This window comes from Lathamus discolor, chromosome 6, assembly GCF_037157495.1.
Source record: "Lathamus discolor isolate bLatDis1 chromosome 6, bLatDis1.hap1, whole genome shotgun sequence".
Lineage (NCBI taxonomy): Eukaryota > Metazoa > Chordata > Aves > Psittaciformes > Psittacidae > Lathamus > Lathamus discolor.
In genome coordinates, this window is record NC_088889.1 from 61243796 (window position 1) to 61260486 (window position 16691).

General features: G+C 39.9%; 1 protein-coding gene across 3 annotated transcripts in view; it reads right to left on the reverse strand.

Annotated features, from left to right (window-relative positions):
• LRP5 (LDL receptor related protein 5) overlaps positions 1-16691 on the reverse strand; it is a 133295-nt gene that overhangs the window by 60360 nt on the left and 56244 nt on the right. For all 3 annotated transcript variants that reach the window (XM_065683138.1, XM_065683137.1, XM_065683139.1), the window contains 2 exons: positions 14146-14542; positions 13537-13708 (listed from right to left, as the gene is read on the reverse strand). In XM_065683138.1, the coding sequence (XP_065539210.1) occupies positions 13537-13708; positions 14146-14542 (569 nt within the window). The remainder of the gene's footprint in view (positions 1-13536; positions 13709-14145; positions 14543-16691) is intronic.

Sequence of the window (16691 nt, forward strand, 5' to 3'; positions counted from 1 at the left end):
GACCAGTGGTTTCTAAAGCAGAGGGGCTCTCCTGTGCTTTAGCTGCTGAGAGCAATGGGGTATTCAGGCATTCAAAGTTAAGTCTAAAATGTTAATAGCACATATGGCAGAAAGAAGGCAAGTTTTATGCTAGAAGCAACTACTGAGATTCTAATGATATCCTCCGTGGAAAGTTTCTTCCTGCCTTAAATTTGACAAAAATGTTTGACATTTTAACACAGAATAAAACCAGGCCTATAGCTAGAAGAAAGGTGCATTCTGTGCTTGTCACCCATTATACAAACCATAATGTTTTACTTTTCAACAGGATATATATATGTATAATTACTAAATATACATATCATACATAGACACTAAAGATCTTACTTATAAGTTAAAAAAAAACACATGATCCAAAATCTCATATAGTCATGAACTAGTGGGCAACATAAATAAAAATAAGCCAAAGCAATATCTGATCTAAGAAAAACTGCAAGTGGGTTTGTTGTTGTTGTGAGGGGTATTTTTGCTAGAAAGTAACTAAGTGAAGAACTAAAAGGCAACTCAGATGAATAACTGGCAATATATAATCTGAGCAATTGCCTCTCTTTCTAAACTATGAGCTCTAGAAAGGTAAAACATCTGATGAAGGAAAGGCACTCTAAGAGGCAGGAAAAAATTACTGTAAAAATATGAGCTAAAATGGGAAATTTTATAACTGTCAGTGGATGGTAGGTGACATTCACAAAGCAGCTTGAAACGTTGAACAAAAGTCACTGGAGACAAGGCAAGATGAAAAAGCCCAGTGTGTTCATACAATGGCTCACAAGAGGCTCCTGCAGGAAAGGGAAAAGGCAACAGAAATACCTATGCAAGCTGCAAACACCAAAGGACAGCAGGGCCCCATCATAGGTGAAGTCAGTCACACAATAAAGGTGACAACGAAAACATATGGCACCCCAGACAGATACCAGCACACGGACAAAATGTAAAATGACAAGGATAATCAAGATGTCCCAATAGTCAGGATCAACAGAAGGAAACGGCCAACTTGAATACATTTCTCTGCAAAGTTTTTTATTCATGTGTCCATCCAGCTATGAAAAATCCTACTAAGAGTGACACTGGCCATCAGCTTTAAGCTAGGAAAATCAAAATTTAGAAAACTACAAAGATATTAGATATTATAGAATATCTTCTCTCTTTAACCTGCTTAATCCCTTGCCTGCTTAACCTCATAAAACTGTTTTCCTGGGCTTGCTGAAGAGCACATTTCTTTTTCTGCATCCCCCCCCCCCCCCCTTATTAGAAAAATGAACAGCAACCTCATATTACTCCCTTTATTTCCTGCCTGTTCACAGTTGCTCTCATTTCTGCCTTAGCACTAATGTGAAAAGCAGCGCAAACCATGCACAGGCTAAACTTTAAAAACTTACGGTGGGTATTTGTCAACCTTTTAATTCCTCCATTAAACAAATAAACAAAAACCCGACAACCCACACAATTAGGAATCCATCAGTAATGGAAAGAGCAATGCAAGGAATCCATAGACCCATTCTGTAAAAACTATGAACAGGGAAACGAAGACTCTATGAAGAAGGCTGCCCTTGCTAGCTTTTTGAAAGCAGTAAAAAAATGTGAAACAAAAGGTCTGAGGAGAAAATTTAAAGCAGCTTTCAAAATAACCCCCCACAAAACACCACTGTGTTAGGAGGGAAAAAGAGGGGGGACAAAGAGAGGGGAAAAGGAAAAAAAAAAAAAGGAAAAAAAGGAAAAAAAGGGAAAGGAAAAAAAAAAACAAAAGAAAAAGAGAAAAACCAATCCAACAGCTCAAGTGCTAGGCTCTTTAACACTGCCAACTCACAAACCCATCAAACTTTTCCCCCCCCATCTGCTAGGCTTCTTTATTTAATACCACAGTCCTTCTGAAAAGGGGAAGCAGAAGAAAAATGATTGCACTAAATCTGCATAACTGCGCAACACGGGAGATTTATGAGCATTTTTTAACAGCCAAATCAGCCAAACAAATTGTCTGCAGGACTGCAACAGTAAGCTATTGGGGTTCTTACCATCGGCAACATCACAAGTGAGCTGGGAGAATCAAATCCTTTATTATAAAAATCAATCACAATTCCCATTCTGTTCTTCAATCCCTAAAAGAGAAACCCACCCCAAAAACCCAAGTGCTGCAAATCTAGCCTTCTCACTGAAGAATGAATACCAGATAAAAAGAGAGCCGACAGCTGGCCCAGAGCCAAAAAGAAAGCTTTCAGGCACAAAAATCGCTGAGAACAATGTTTGTTCTGCGCTCAAATTTTTATACATGCAACTCTGTACAGACAAGACAGGCACATCTAGCAACATGGCTAAGAATATACATTTATGATGGAGGATACTGCCTTTTAAAAGGAGAAATAAATTACAGATTAATGCCTTTTTATGCAAGCTGCAAGGAGAAAAAAATTCCTGGAGCAATTCAATTCAGCGCAAGGAACAAGGTTTCTTTCAAAAAGTCACCCTTTAACTGGGAAGGGCGCTTCTTTGCAGGGAGTCTGAACTGAGAAATACGCAGCTCCTTGCTTTCTATTTATAGTCATTCAGGCAGTGAATAGTCTCATTCCAAATGCCACAAGGCATGCTCACAGCCTTTTATTCGAGAGACCTGATTTGTGTTTCATATGAAAAAGTCCGGCCCGATGGAAAAGGAGAAAAAAAAAAAAAAGAGGGGGAGGGAAAGAGAAATGGCAACGCAACAGAAACATTTTTTTTCCCCAGCATCTCCTTTATGAAGCTGGTGGTGGAGAGTGTGGAAAAGAGGGGTTTTTGAGAAACTTCCCTATGGGAAGGAAGAAAAGTGTGAGCTTTGGAAATGCATGCATTTTTACTCATTAACACTGAATAGCAGTTGCCCTGCAATTTAAGCAAGTCTGGGGGAAGGAGGAAAAGGAGCAAGGGGTGAAAGCATTTCAATTACTTGGCTTTGAAGGACCCTTCTGAATGAGAAAGAGACAGAAAACACTTGTCAAATGCAAGTTCAAGTGAAAGCCACTTCTGCCAATGAAGTGTGCAGATGGCTGTGGGGGTTCCACTGAACCCTAACTGGGCCTCTATTATGTCTTTATTGCTCACAAAAAGGCAAGGGTCACCTTCAGTTTAGAATAAGTTAGCATCCTTTCCCACAGAATGACTCTGGTCAATCAAGCCAAGCAAAGGAAGTCTTCCTTTGAGTGACTGCTATCCCATCAGCGCACTGAAGAATTTTTAGAAAGGCTAAATAGACACAAAAACCTTTGGTCTCATCGACACTACTGACATTTATCAGAAAAAATTCCCACCGTTGCAGGCAATCTTGGGAGAACTAGGGTAGGCTGGTGGTGGCTGTCTTAGATTTCTTTCTCATTAGGGATGGATGATATGAGTCTAAAAATGGTACTGACAGCTTTCAAAATTTCACTAGTAAGACATGGCATGAAAAGGAATTTCTACACATCTATTTTTTAGCGTGTGTTCTTCCAAAAGATGGGAACCCCACCAGGCCAGTCCATTACACCAGGTCTCCTGTTTCTAACTGCATCCAGGTCTGCATGTTTCACAGCTGAAAGCTGCAGAAATCTTTGCTGATAGCATGGGTGGTACCACCACTTGCCCTCCCAGCATTGCTTAAGGCAATGCAGCCCGTGCTTTTGGACACTATCTCCTGTGGTGCTGGGAAATACCATCACCAATGCAGAACCTTTAAAAAAAACAACAAAGCTGAAACAGAAGAAAGCTAGAATTTGTGTTTGTGGCACAAAATTCCATATTCTTCATCTGAAAAGCTTGTATCCAAGGTCACTAGACACCAAAAAGTGTGTGGTGTCCTTCCCAGTGGGTTCAAAAGATTACATATGAGAAGGAGAGTTCCAGACGCTGAAAGGTCAAGTATCTCTACTACTTTCCTTCCAAAACAGCAGCAGGAAAATAAGAGCAGGGGAAGGACTCTTTTCCAGTGAAAAGTTAGTTCCCAAACTAAGAAAACTACAATGACAAACCAAACTACCTGTGCATTATTGACACAACTATCCACAAAGTTATCAGAGTCAACACTGCTTTAAGACAATATTCACAGGATCACAATTTCTGGACAGCACAAGTCACCATCTCCCTAGGTCAGAGGTAAGCTGTATGGCGACGCTCAGTATTATTCCTGGAAGAGAACAGGAGAAAGCAGGAAAATGAAAGAAAATGGGGAATGGCCTGCGAAGAAAATTCGTCATACTACTGGCAAACAATAAAGCAAGTAACTTTGAGATTACAAAGTTTAAGACTCGCTTGACTACCTTACCTGCTAGTTTGACAAAGGAATTCAAAGCTACTTCCATTTCCACAGAAGCCACCTTTTTCTCAGCAATTGGAAAGAGACAGACTTACTCTGTGCCAGAAAAGACATGAGGTTCTCATAAAGGGGGGCCCACTTCCACACTTCATAGGTACAGAAGCCTTCATAGCACTAAATACAAAATCCCTCTTTTAAATACAGGAAGTTGATCCCAGCAAGGGAAGTAAAGCAGAATTCCCTCCCTAGCAAGCAGAAAAAGGGTGATTTGATATAAGATAGCCTAAAATAATTCTTCAGTGAGAAAGGAGAGCCTCAAACATGTAAAATTCAAATTATTCTTCAACTTTGTAGTTTAATACATCCTCAGGATTTCCTCTTGATAAATATAGCAAAAGCTGCACACAGAGAAGTAATTCCTGAGCACTCCACAAAGACCAAATTTAGAGGCTGTCAGTTGCCTGTTTTTTAAGTCATCCCTTTAAAAAAAAGTAGTACAAAACAACACAGTCCCTGGAAAAGCAACAAGATTTAGAAGTCTTTATGACTATACAGCAACCAAATCATAAATGATTGTAGATGAAAATAAGTTCATACTGGTACAGATTCCACTGTGGAAAGACTCAAAGGAGTATTTAAACAAGCAGCTGCCAGTATTTGTGGATTTTTCACTCTGAAGCTAATGGATACAGTATCAAGCTGGGCATATAAAAGTTTGGGAGAATCCCTGATCAAGAGTATCCTATGGAGGGTCATTCAATCAAATCATTATTTGAGAGTTTTCTACTAGTGTGTTAAGTGGCATGACTAACACAGGCCGCACCATCTCCTGTATCGCCTGCTTGGGACAAGAAGCCCATGATGTGACTGCTTCCACACAACGGCATTTTGCTGCAAGGCTGGTCTTGCTCTACTTCTTCACAGATGAATATTTCTGGTTATTTATGATGCTGAAGGCAAGGTCAGCTAATATGAACCTTGCACTCGGAACACAGAGTATTAAAACTTTTTGATGTTTCTGAGTTCCTGGATATTGGGAAAAAGAGGAAGGAGGGGAGGTTTATCCAGTATCTCAGCACAACCTTTAGGAAAAAATTCTCTTTACTACCTAAAAGATTTGCCTTTATTGTGGAAAATCCATTTATGCTCAACAGTACCCCAGATAGCAGTCTTCACTTCAGATGTTCAGTTGCCTTTTCCATATGCATGGCCTAGATGATGGAGAAAAGAACCAGAGTCAAGACTGCTGAAGAATGGAAAATAACATCTATCTCCAAGAGCACTACTGAACACAGGATGGAAGTGGCCCAAGTTTGCATGTGTCTCTCACACCAAACACTTTCCTGTTCAACACTGTCGTAACTTTCTCTTGCTCAGGGCTCAGACACAAGTTCACCTGCTAGCTAACTCAAAACACTGAAAATGGACAGGAGGGACTTCAACTTGATATGTTTATCTTCTTCCATTTGGCCAATGAGCCTCTGCTCTGTGAACACTTCCTTACTACATAGTTCAGAGCAGAAAAGTGCGATGTGTTCCGATCAGATAAAGCAACTCATTTTCTCTAGCAGCTGACACACTTGGTAACAGTCCTCTTAAAAGTTAACAAAGCTAATGTGGTGCAAGGTATGAAATAACATATTGAAATTCCTGATTAAGTGGTAAGCATAATCCAGACAATTTGATCTTGTAACTGGAAGATGGAGGCTCTATGAAGACTAGAAGGCTCTATGCTCCTAAACAGTTTACAGACACTGTGTGTTAGCAGCTGGTTATATTTATGTGTTCCAGAAAGAGGTACTCTCACACTGGGAAATGCTGAACCAGAGTTCAGGGTTTGGAAACAGATAACACAGCCAGAAGAGTTTAAGTCTGAAATCGCTCAGTGGTCTGGCCTGCTGAACGTTACAGATCATGTCATCTCAGCAGTCTCTGCTCCCCACTACACACTACAGACTGGTGTGTACAAGGGTGGACCAACTGCAATAGAGTTATAGAATCACAGAATGGTTGAGGCTGGAAGGGACCATCAGAGGTCATCTAGTTCAACAAGGTCACCTAGAGCACATTACTCAGGATTGGGTCCAGGCAGCTCTTGAATATCTTCAGGGAAAGAGACAACCTCTCTGGGCAACCTACCCAATGACAAGTCACCCTCACAGTAGAGTTCTCCCTTGCTGAAGTCCAGGTAGACAACATCCATGTGTACCATGCTTTGCCCTCACCTATCCAGCCAGTTGTCCCATCATAGAAGGCAATCAGGCTGATTTCCCTTTGGGTGAATCTATGCTGACTACTCCTGATCACCTTCTTGCTTCCCACATGCTTAGAGATGGCCTCCAATATGAGTCATTCCATCATTACTATGGTGGCAAACTAGTTAAGAAAGATCATTCCAATATGCCTGAGCAGAAAACTCTAAATTCTTTCAGCAGAGGAAGTTGACATCCCTGCCAGTCTGAACTGAGGTGCATATTCTCGACTACAAATCTGGTGATGTGTCTGATGGTGCAAGCAAAACACAGCCAACAGGCAGACGAGACAGTAGGGATTCCTGAAGGGGAGAGAATGAAAGACCCTATTCCCCTAGCTGCCAGATTTCCTTCTTCTTCCTAATGGTACATATCCCCTTTTCACCGAAGAAGCTCTGTCAGGCTTTAGAAAATTTTGTAGAATTAGTGAGAATCTGTTTTACTCTTTATGCTCTCCACAGACATTTGTAATGGTCATCATTAAAGCACTGAAGTCAAAGATAGATATAGCAATCTTCCCTCCCAGAAAGCCTGTGCTCCATCCCAGCAATGTCCCTCTGGGAAAAGCAATCATAACTAATCTGTCATCAGTCTTAACAAAGTCCAAGAAATGCCAAAACCCTGCAACAACATTTTAAGAAAGTCCTTCCTCCAAATGACTCCTCCTGCCCATTACACAATGACTATCTGGCTGCTGGTAAAAATTTGTTCCTAAGGCTACTAGTACAGCTTATTGCTCCTCAGCTTGGAACTAGATGATCTTTAAGGGCTCTTACAACCCAAACCATTCTTTGAGTCTATGATAGGTCATTCTTTTGAGTCTATATGCCAGGTCTTTGGACACTGCTATGAATATAGCTCTCGTGTTCATGCTTGTTGAGCAGCTCCCTTCAAGTAAAACAAAAAACCCCATACACCTACTATAACATTTGCGCTTGCTGGTTCAAGAAAAACACATAGCAATCCAGAGGCCTAACAGCTATTTAAAACTAATAAAAACATAGTGGTATATAATGCTCACAAACCACATACACAACCTCCAACAAAATAACATACCAGATGTCCACAAACACGTACACATGTCACTCCTGCAATAACATAGTTTAATCACAGGCAAGAAAACAGTACATTGATACGTGTTATCCATAGAATTAGAGAATCATTTAGATTGGAAAAGATATAATTGAGTCCAACCATTAACAAAACACTACCAAATCCTCCACTAAACCACATCCCTAAGCGCAATGTCTGCATGTCTTTTAAATACCTCCAGGGATGGTGAATTTACCACTGCCCCAGACAGCCCGTTCCAATGCTTGACAACCCTTTTGGTGAAGAAATTGCTCCTAATATCCAATCTAAACCTCCTCTGACAAACCTTGCGGCCATTTCCTCTTGTTCTGTCGCTTACTACTTGAGAGAAGAGACCAACCCCTACCTTACTACAACCCCCACCTTACTACAACCCCCATTAGGTAGTTGTTGAGAGCCATAAGGTCGCCCCTCAGCCTCCTTTTCTCTAGAACAACCCCAGTTCAACATTAATATATATTTACGTCATTATAACATGATACATATCACTTTAGACATGTAGCGCTTGCATCTAGAAAGGATATAATTTACAAATGTATTAGAAGCAAAAAGTATAGGATATAGTGTATAAATGCTTCATCTAGGGACGGTAGTATAAGCTTCAGTTAATAACTTATTTCTAACAATTACATTAGCTGATATTTCTCTGTCACAATTCCAAATTGAACCAAATGTCACCAAGAAGTTTCAAAAGAATCACTGAAATTAAGGCTCCCTTACTATCATCAATTTAAGTGATTTTACTACTGCAGGTGTCTACTATTGATATGTGTTCTTTAGACCAAGGACAGAGTCTGTATTTGCTATATCTACATCCATTTCACTTTTCTGTTCTTATGCATTAATATAAATTCGCAGTGTGGGGATTATTTGCATTAATACAGGTATAAACTACGTCTTCTGAAATACACTCGTATTGATAGAAAATAACGCTTTGATTTTTTTTTATCTAATCAGCATGTAGCGATAATTTTTAATTAATTGTTCTCTCCATGAGAGTTACCTGTTTCAATAAATCAGTGCAGAGTATCTCCCAAGTAGTTGAATACACTACACTGTCTTTTTAATCCTTTGATGAAAAATGTCAATGCACCGAAACACACACACAAAAATGTATTAGTTATGAGAAAATGTCTCATATATAAATTAAATATTACACTTTTTAGGTCAAATGACTGGAAAACAAAGTGCAATATGTAAAGTATACTCAGGCTTGTTCAGAAAAAGCAGCCTTAAATTACTTTAGTTCATTTTTCTCCCCACTACAACTGACTTCTGCAAAGCCTATTTAAGTAGCACATTGTTCCAAATATCCTTTTACATTATTTTTGCAGAATATAATCAACGACAAACTAATTCCGAAGACTGTTGCCTTAAATTACAAGGACATCCCACATAACCACATCTTGGAATTTTTTTTCAGTGAAATCCAGGGTTGTAATCTGGTGCTGACTTTAAATACCCTACAAACTTGTAAAGAATTATTGTACATAATTATGCATCTTCTGTCCCTCAAATGAAGGACATTTGTCAGTAAAGAGGAAAAGGGGGAGGACACGGGGAAGCTGTCAGAAGGGATAGTCTGCATAACATTGATTCCAAGAAAACTGCACAAACTTAAGTAAAATGCATACGTAATAACAGGCACCTGAGAATTCAGTAATTGCTCATTATGCAATTATACCTTAGGCATTTTAAGCAAATGCTGAAGAAATAATACATGGAAAACCTGGCTAACCACAAAATTGTTTTTAAGGAGAATTAGGAAACTCTACACGTGGGTGCCATTGGGTCTTTGCTTCTCTCTCTGCTGGAACCCTGTAATCCTTATTAATCCTCTGTTTGTTCCTGGAAAGTACCTTTTCTCTGTCAGTAAAATCCAGAGTTTCAATTGGATTAATCCATGCCCCTTAGCCGTGGCTGAAGCTGTATGGGTGGACACATGATTTCGACAGACATGACTCGAATTTTTTTATGCGTGTTTCTCCTTGCTGTACACTTTGCCAAACAAATTAAAATTATAATAAAAACCAAACCTGGGAACAATGTTACCACAGGGCGCCAAATTTGCAGCGAAAGCCCCGTAGGCTCCTGTCATGCAAAATTTTGACAAGCCTTGCCAAATGGTTTCTTCAGGATGCAAACTGCTTGCAAAGTGACTGGGCCCTTTGTGTTGCAGCTGAACGTTGCAGATGGAAAGGTTAGGAAAGGGTTTTTTGCCAGGGAAGCAAAACTGCTGTCTTTACCCTATGAAGTTTCACCCTCACAAATAAAACATAGTCTCTTGGTACAGGACAGTGCTTGGCACCCTCAACAGCTCTGCAGTGTTTCTTTGTGAAAGGAGTGCACCCAAAAGTAATGTCAAAATGTGTTACTGAAATGAAACAAACCCACTCCCAAAACAAACAAAAAAAAAACCCTAAACCAGAGGCATTTACAGTACATTTCAAGCCCAAGGTCCAGCAAAAATAGGACACATGTCTCCAGCTTATCAAATGTCCAAGCTATACAAAGTTTAGACACTGTTTAAGAACTTTGTATATGAACAAGCCTTCCCTGAGAGAGTAAGACTCCCTGTAGATCTAAAATACTAGAAACCATAGCAGAATGCCATGTAGAGATACACACACAAACATGCACAAGCTATGCTCACTCTTGTTTTTTCTATATGGAAAGCAGCTGAAGTAATGCTTTGTGATGAAAGTAATTCTCAGCTACAAGTGGTTTGTCAGGAAGCTACAGAAAAGTCTACATAGTTCACTGTTCACATTATCAGCCATCAGTCCCAATACAACTTCTTCCCCGACAGGCTTCAAGTCCAACCATGCTCTGCACAACAGTAGAGATAATGGTTCCCGTTTATTCTATTTTGCAATTTCTACACAGTGAGCTGGGACATCCTGAGGCAAGTGAAAGTACATGGATAGCAGAAAACAGTGGAGATGGGAATTTTCTCCTTTACCTTACACCACCTGCAGCAATTTGGAGAATAGACTCATAAAAATCACAGAATGGTTTGGGTTGGAAGGGACCTTAAAGCTCATCCAGTTCCAACCCCCTCCTCCCACAGGCAGAGACACCTTCCACTGGACCAGGTTGCTCCAAGCCCCCTCCAACCCAGCCTTGAACACTGCCAGGGATGGGGCAGCCACAGCTTCTCTGGGCAACCTGTGCCGGGGCCTCACCACCCTCACAGTAAAATTTTCACAGTAAAAATGTGTAGTTGCTTCAGGAAATCTGGGACTAGAGTTTTTAGATGAGAAAACTGTCCAGTGACACCACTGCAAAAGCCCAAGAGAAACTACCTACTCTGACAATAAGTTGATGCAAGTAGATAATGCACCTTTACACCAATGCAGAGCAATATACTGGCCCATCCACTGTCCCTCTCTATTATCATCTAACAGCTCTTTGGTCTCCCATCTTCAGCATGTACAAGGAAACATGCAGGAATTCACATGCCACTTCTTTGCCCTGTGCAGTAGAATGCAGCTGTGGAGTACCACATTCTGAGCCATGTGGGGGCTCAGAAGGTGGCACTTCAACCACTTGGTTAAAGTCTTCCTCCTTCAGGATTGCTCAACATAAATCTGAGTATCGTTTTAGATGAAGAAAGAACCCTCTCCTTGCAGTGTAGCAACAGAGTAAACCACCAGAGACTTGATCAACTTTTTTTTTTTGCCTAATGAGTTACACAATAGTGTTACAGCTTACTATCTACTACATCATTTACACTGATTTTACAAAGGAGTTAACACAAATTAAGTATATCCAGTAATACGCTTCAAGTCAGTTTACATGCTCACCAGGAAAAAGAAAAATCCTAATTTAAAGCTAGATCCACTACAGTATAAAAAGCAAATAAATGTGTATCCTCAACTTGCAGTCAGCTGGTTTTGTTTCCAATGAGCTGTGAATGCAACAGGCCTACATACACTCAGAGAACAAATCACTGAGACACCAGCTGCGCTGGCAAGCCACTGTAATGGCATGCTCTTGGCAACAGAACACGTGCATGAGAGAATGAGTTTATGCTGAACAACTTCAACAGTGAGTAAAAGCCTTCATACACCATACAGTAAGGTTTCACGTGTACTGGAGCAGCGGAGTAGCTTACTGGGCCAATCAAGGATATCAACAGAACCTCTCAAACACAGAAATCTCGCAGGAAAGCACTGTCAGGTTACAAATATAGCAAGATGGGCAATACAAGCGAAATACAATCCATCAGATTAATTTGCCTCTATTTTAAAATATTTTCTTGGTGCACTTTTTTTTCATCTTGCAGCTTCACTATAACTTACTATAACAACTTCAGATAGAGGTTCAAAACCCAGTTTTTCCTCCTCAGAAATATAAACGCAAGTGATCAGGAACCAGATGCACTTTTAAAACAACTATTTCAATTAGAAACTAATTGAGAGTGGTGGGGAACACAGCAAGGTCCTAAGTAACTGTTTGAGACTTCTTCAAAACATCTGGCTGTATTCATATTCTCTATCCATAGCCTCATCTGTCTCAAATTAAATGGGCACACTCATGCAAGTAAGGCACTACTATATACAGGTCTTCAGCAACACCATGAATATATCCACAACAAATGTATAAAATCGCTGTTCCACAGTAGTCTTAGATTACACAAAACGCGTGTGCCCTCCTGCATCACAATATTATCAAGCTCTACCAATATGCTGAATTTCCTCAGTTGAATACTGTTGTTAATAATTCACTGTAACCTCATAATCCCATCAACACAAACTTACAAGCCAAAAAAACCCTTGCCCTAAAAAACACCTCCATTTTAACCTTTTCAGTTATTTATCACCTTCTGCTCTAGGTGAAACTACTCTGGGACTCAGTTTTCTGCAGCAATATCTAAGACTCATTTCATTTCTGCGGCAGCACAATTATTCTTTTAGATTAAGATTCCATCATGGATACTAATGCAAAACAACCAGGAAAATGGCATCTCCTTTAGGAGAAAGTCTCTTGAAACATACTGGGCTTCCATGGTGCAAGTGTCAATATCCATGACTAGACCAATACAGGTACCTGCTTTGACCATATTTTACATTTAAAGCAGTGAATTTCCAGAGACACTTCACTAACTCCTGGGAGCACGTCATAACAAATGAGCAGATAATTTGTCCAAACTTGTCTGGTGTCTGAGCAATAGGTAGACAGAATGAATTTTTTGCATTTTTAAGAAAATTCTTCCTAAAGAAAGTGGGGCATAAGGGCATCACACTGTTCTATCAGACACTTTTTCAACAGTTCAGAAATAATACTGTCATAATTATAATATAAATTATAATATAAATATAATATAAACATGTTTATAAACATTGTGAAGAGGATTTCCTCTCCTCAAATTCAGATGTAGAATGTCTATATTTTTTTCACAGCAGATGGCACATCAAAAATTACTTCTTGTCCATTCATCTTGATACCATACAATCATTATGTCCTGAAACATGGCTCTCTAGAGCCCACACATCCACCTTCTCCTGTACATGAACACTGCATCAGTTTTTCACATGCAGCAATTTTAGATACTAGTTCCAAGCACCACAGACAAGTCAAAACATCTTTTAAAGAGGTTGTACCTGAATGTCCCAATTTGTTGCAAAAGCCTCAGGTAAAACCTGAGATTTCAAGCAATTAAAATACACTTGTAGCAATGTAGACATAACAAACAATATTTTTTGCAAAAGTTATCTGAGCCACATGAATGTGTTTCCTTTCTCCTCAAATATGTCTTGTTATGCTAAATATCATGTTAATATTAATGAAACAACAGACTCCTCAAAAATGCATACATGTATCCAAGACATAAAGCAGCACATGAGAACTGCACTTGTTTTCTAAGAATGCACCCAAGTATGGCTCTGTACTTACCTCAATTTTATCTGTTTTTGCATCTCCCCAGTAAAGCTTGTCTTTTTCCAGATCCAGTGCCAAGCCATTAGGCCAGCCCAGGGATGTGTTCACCAGAACTCGCCTTTCTGAGCCATCCAAATAAGCACATTCTATCTTTGGACTTTCACCCCAGTCCGTCCAATACATGTAGCTGTAAAAATAAAAGAGGGGAAACAGTCTATGCATGTAATATGCAAGTCAAGCAAGTGTCAAGATCTGTCCTGCTTTTGAAAGAACTTAACTAACTTTTTATTTTGCCAACTGCAGGAAACAAGTTGACTTGAACTACAATCACTGATGACAATCTAAAGTTTGAACATTAAATAGATTAAACTATTGAAAATGTGCAGTGGACCAATTCTTTCATAGTTATAACACTGAAGACACAGAGAAAGGAAAATACAACCAAACACACGATGTATAGGTTCACTGAAGAACACTGTTATTTAAAAGTCACTTTTTATATACACAGCATTAAAGGGATAAAGCAAGGAAAATCTAGTTATTTCCAGAACATCTGACAAATTATAAACATATCATCCCCCAAAGTGCACCAATCACAGGGCTACCAATAAACACAAAACTTACCCCATTACAGGATTGAGCACTATTGCTCGAGGTTCATCTAGGTTTTCTGAGATAAGGATCTTTCTTGATGTCCCATTCAACCGGGTTACTTCAATGCGGTCTGTTCCAGTATCAGTCCAGTACAGGTTCCTTGCAACCCAATCCACAGCAATACCATCTGGATGATTGATTTCTGTGGTTACCAGAGTCTGTGCTCCAGAGCCATCAAGGTAGGCCCGACGAATTGCCCGGACATCATCATCAGTCCAGTAGATGTAGCCTTCCACAGGATCATAGTCTATGGCAATCGCATGTCTAATATTGTCTATCTGCAGAATAATGTCAGTGAAATCTGGCATGTCCAGGGAAATCCTCCTCAAGTCAGTCCTTCTAGCGAGCAGCAAGACTTCTTCAGCACCTGGGGAGAAAACCATTTGGGTATCATTTCCTTTCTTATTGTGGTGAACGCTTCAATACAGCACAGCAGGCTGTGAACTGCCACTGTCACTAGAAGAAGAGATTTCCTTGAAATAAGGACATGAAACTTTCATCAAAATGTAGACTTGTCTGAGCAGGGAGTTATTGCTAATCAGTTCTTCTCAACTAGCTACTTGTGCTTGCACTCTTATTTCATAAATACAGCACCTTTTTCCCAGCCTCCTAAACTAATATGGAACACAGCAATCTTTAACTAGAATCATAAAAAAACCAATAAATTTGGTGGGTGTAGTTCCAAATATTTCATCAAGTTATATAGCATTCCTCAGCCCAGCCAAACTTCCCACTAGCTTTATCAGTGCATTAGATGTACTTTTCACACATGAGCCCCACAGAATAAGTGATATGGGCTAGCAGAAGACTTGAGTATTTTGTAAACAAATTACATTAATGATTTACTCCAGACATCCCAGCAAGAAAGCAAGTTACAACTACAGCAAGTATTTCTCATATGGCCAAAGTTAATGCAAAGCTAATTCTAAGGCAGTAGGATTGCTGTTCTTTTCTCACCTCTGTTCCTCCCCACTGCAAAGTTTCACTGCTAGTGGAAAGGGTGCCAAACAACAAGCATATTTGAAAGACAAATGACATCTTCAGTGTCATCTTTCTGGCAACTTCTTTTATCAGTACAAAACAGGACGCTCAGTAAAACATTTAGTTGCATAATGCATTTTTCACAGATTCACCCCTGCATGCTTCAGCACAGAAAGAGCAATACGAGTATGCGTCTTTCCTACCCTGTTATTAAATTGATGCTGTGCAGATTGAAAACTGACAAGGAGTTTTTATCATTTAGCCACACTCCAAAACAAGAAACCAGAATAAAAGTCACTTGTAGCATTTCATCCAGATCAGCAAACACCAGCAGGTGGTAATTTCCAGTTACCACCTACGGACCAAATAGAATAACAATGGCCAATGTCGGACATATGTTTTGAGCCCACCAATAACAGAAACTCATATCCTCATGAGAATATTCTTCTAGGAATAATTCACACCTAGACATGCATATGGAGGTCTGGAGACTTAGAATTTGAATCTATTGCACATTAAAACCAAAATCACATTCACTTTGGGAGCTGTACTGTACCATTTGCTTACATATTTGGAAATCAGAGCTTAGTTTCCAAATACTTATCTCAGAAGCTCTGAAAAGAAATAGTGCTTGGGCTGCAAGGAAAGGATCTAGGAAAGCAGCGTTGTAACATCCCCCAAACAAGTTCACTACATAGCACCAAGGACACAGTTTAATGTGCAGTTTGAACTACCTCAAGTCACAGCAGCTCCTGAATTAAGGGGTGCTGCACTTCTCCTTGCCATGGGCTACTTGTTCTCACTTCTGTATCACCTCTTCTCACACACAAGCACAGCATGGTTGTGTGTTCCAAACCACATTAAAGAGCTGATCCAAACAAAAATGAACTCAACAGAAATAAAGCCATCAGCCTAAGTTAACAACAAGACCGGTTTGCTGCAGAGCTCATAAACTCTTGCTGCGGGCTGAGGGAAGGACAAGAATCATTCATCAAGAATGCTTCTCCCAGTGAGTGTTAGCTGACGAGGTTTGATAGCTACAGCATCAGCTGCACTGACAAACTTTGAGGAAAGGCTTGGGAGGAAGGAAAGAAACAGCAACTCGGAGCTCAAAAAACATGCGGAGAAAAGGGAGGAGGGAGAGCCCATTCTTGACAGCAAAGCGAAGGAGATGTCTACCACCAAACTTCTACAGATTTTCTGACTTCAGAAGCTGCAAAATAAAAAACAGTTTTCAGGAACAGTGTTTCATGTGCTTGGAACTGCTGCTTGCTTCTCGGGACACAGCAAAACCTGTCCAAGCTGAGAAGGTGGCAGTCCCAGGTGACCAGACAACTTAGACAGCTGCATTCCTCCATTGACCCCTTAGGTAAGCACAGCAACAGTTCTTAATTTTTATAAGATTCTTTTCCATTAAGGGAACATTGCATCAGCACTCCTTAGAAGGCACTGCAAAAAGCATTCATTTTCAAAAGTTTATAAATCTCCTGGATTTTAGCACCTTTACTAAATAAAAATAACGGGATACCTAAACC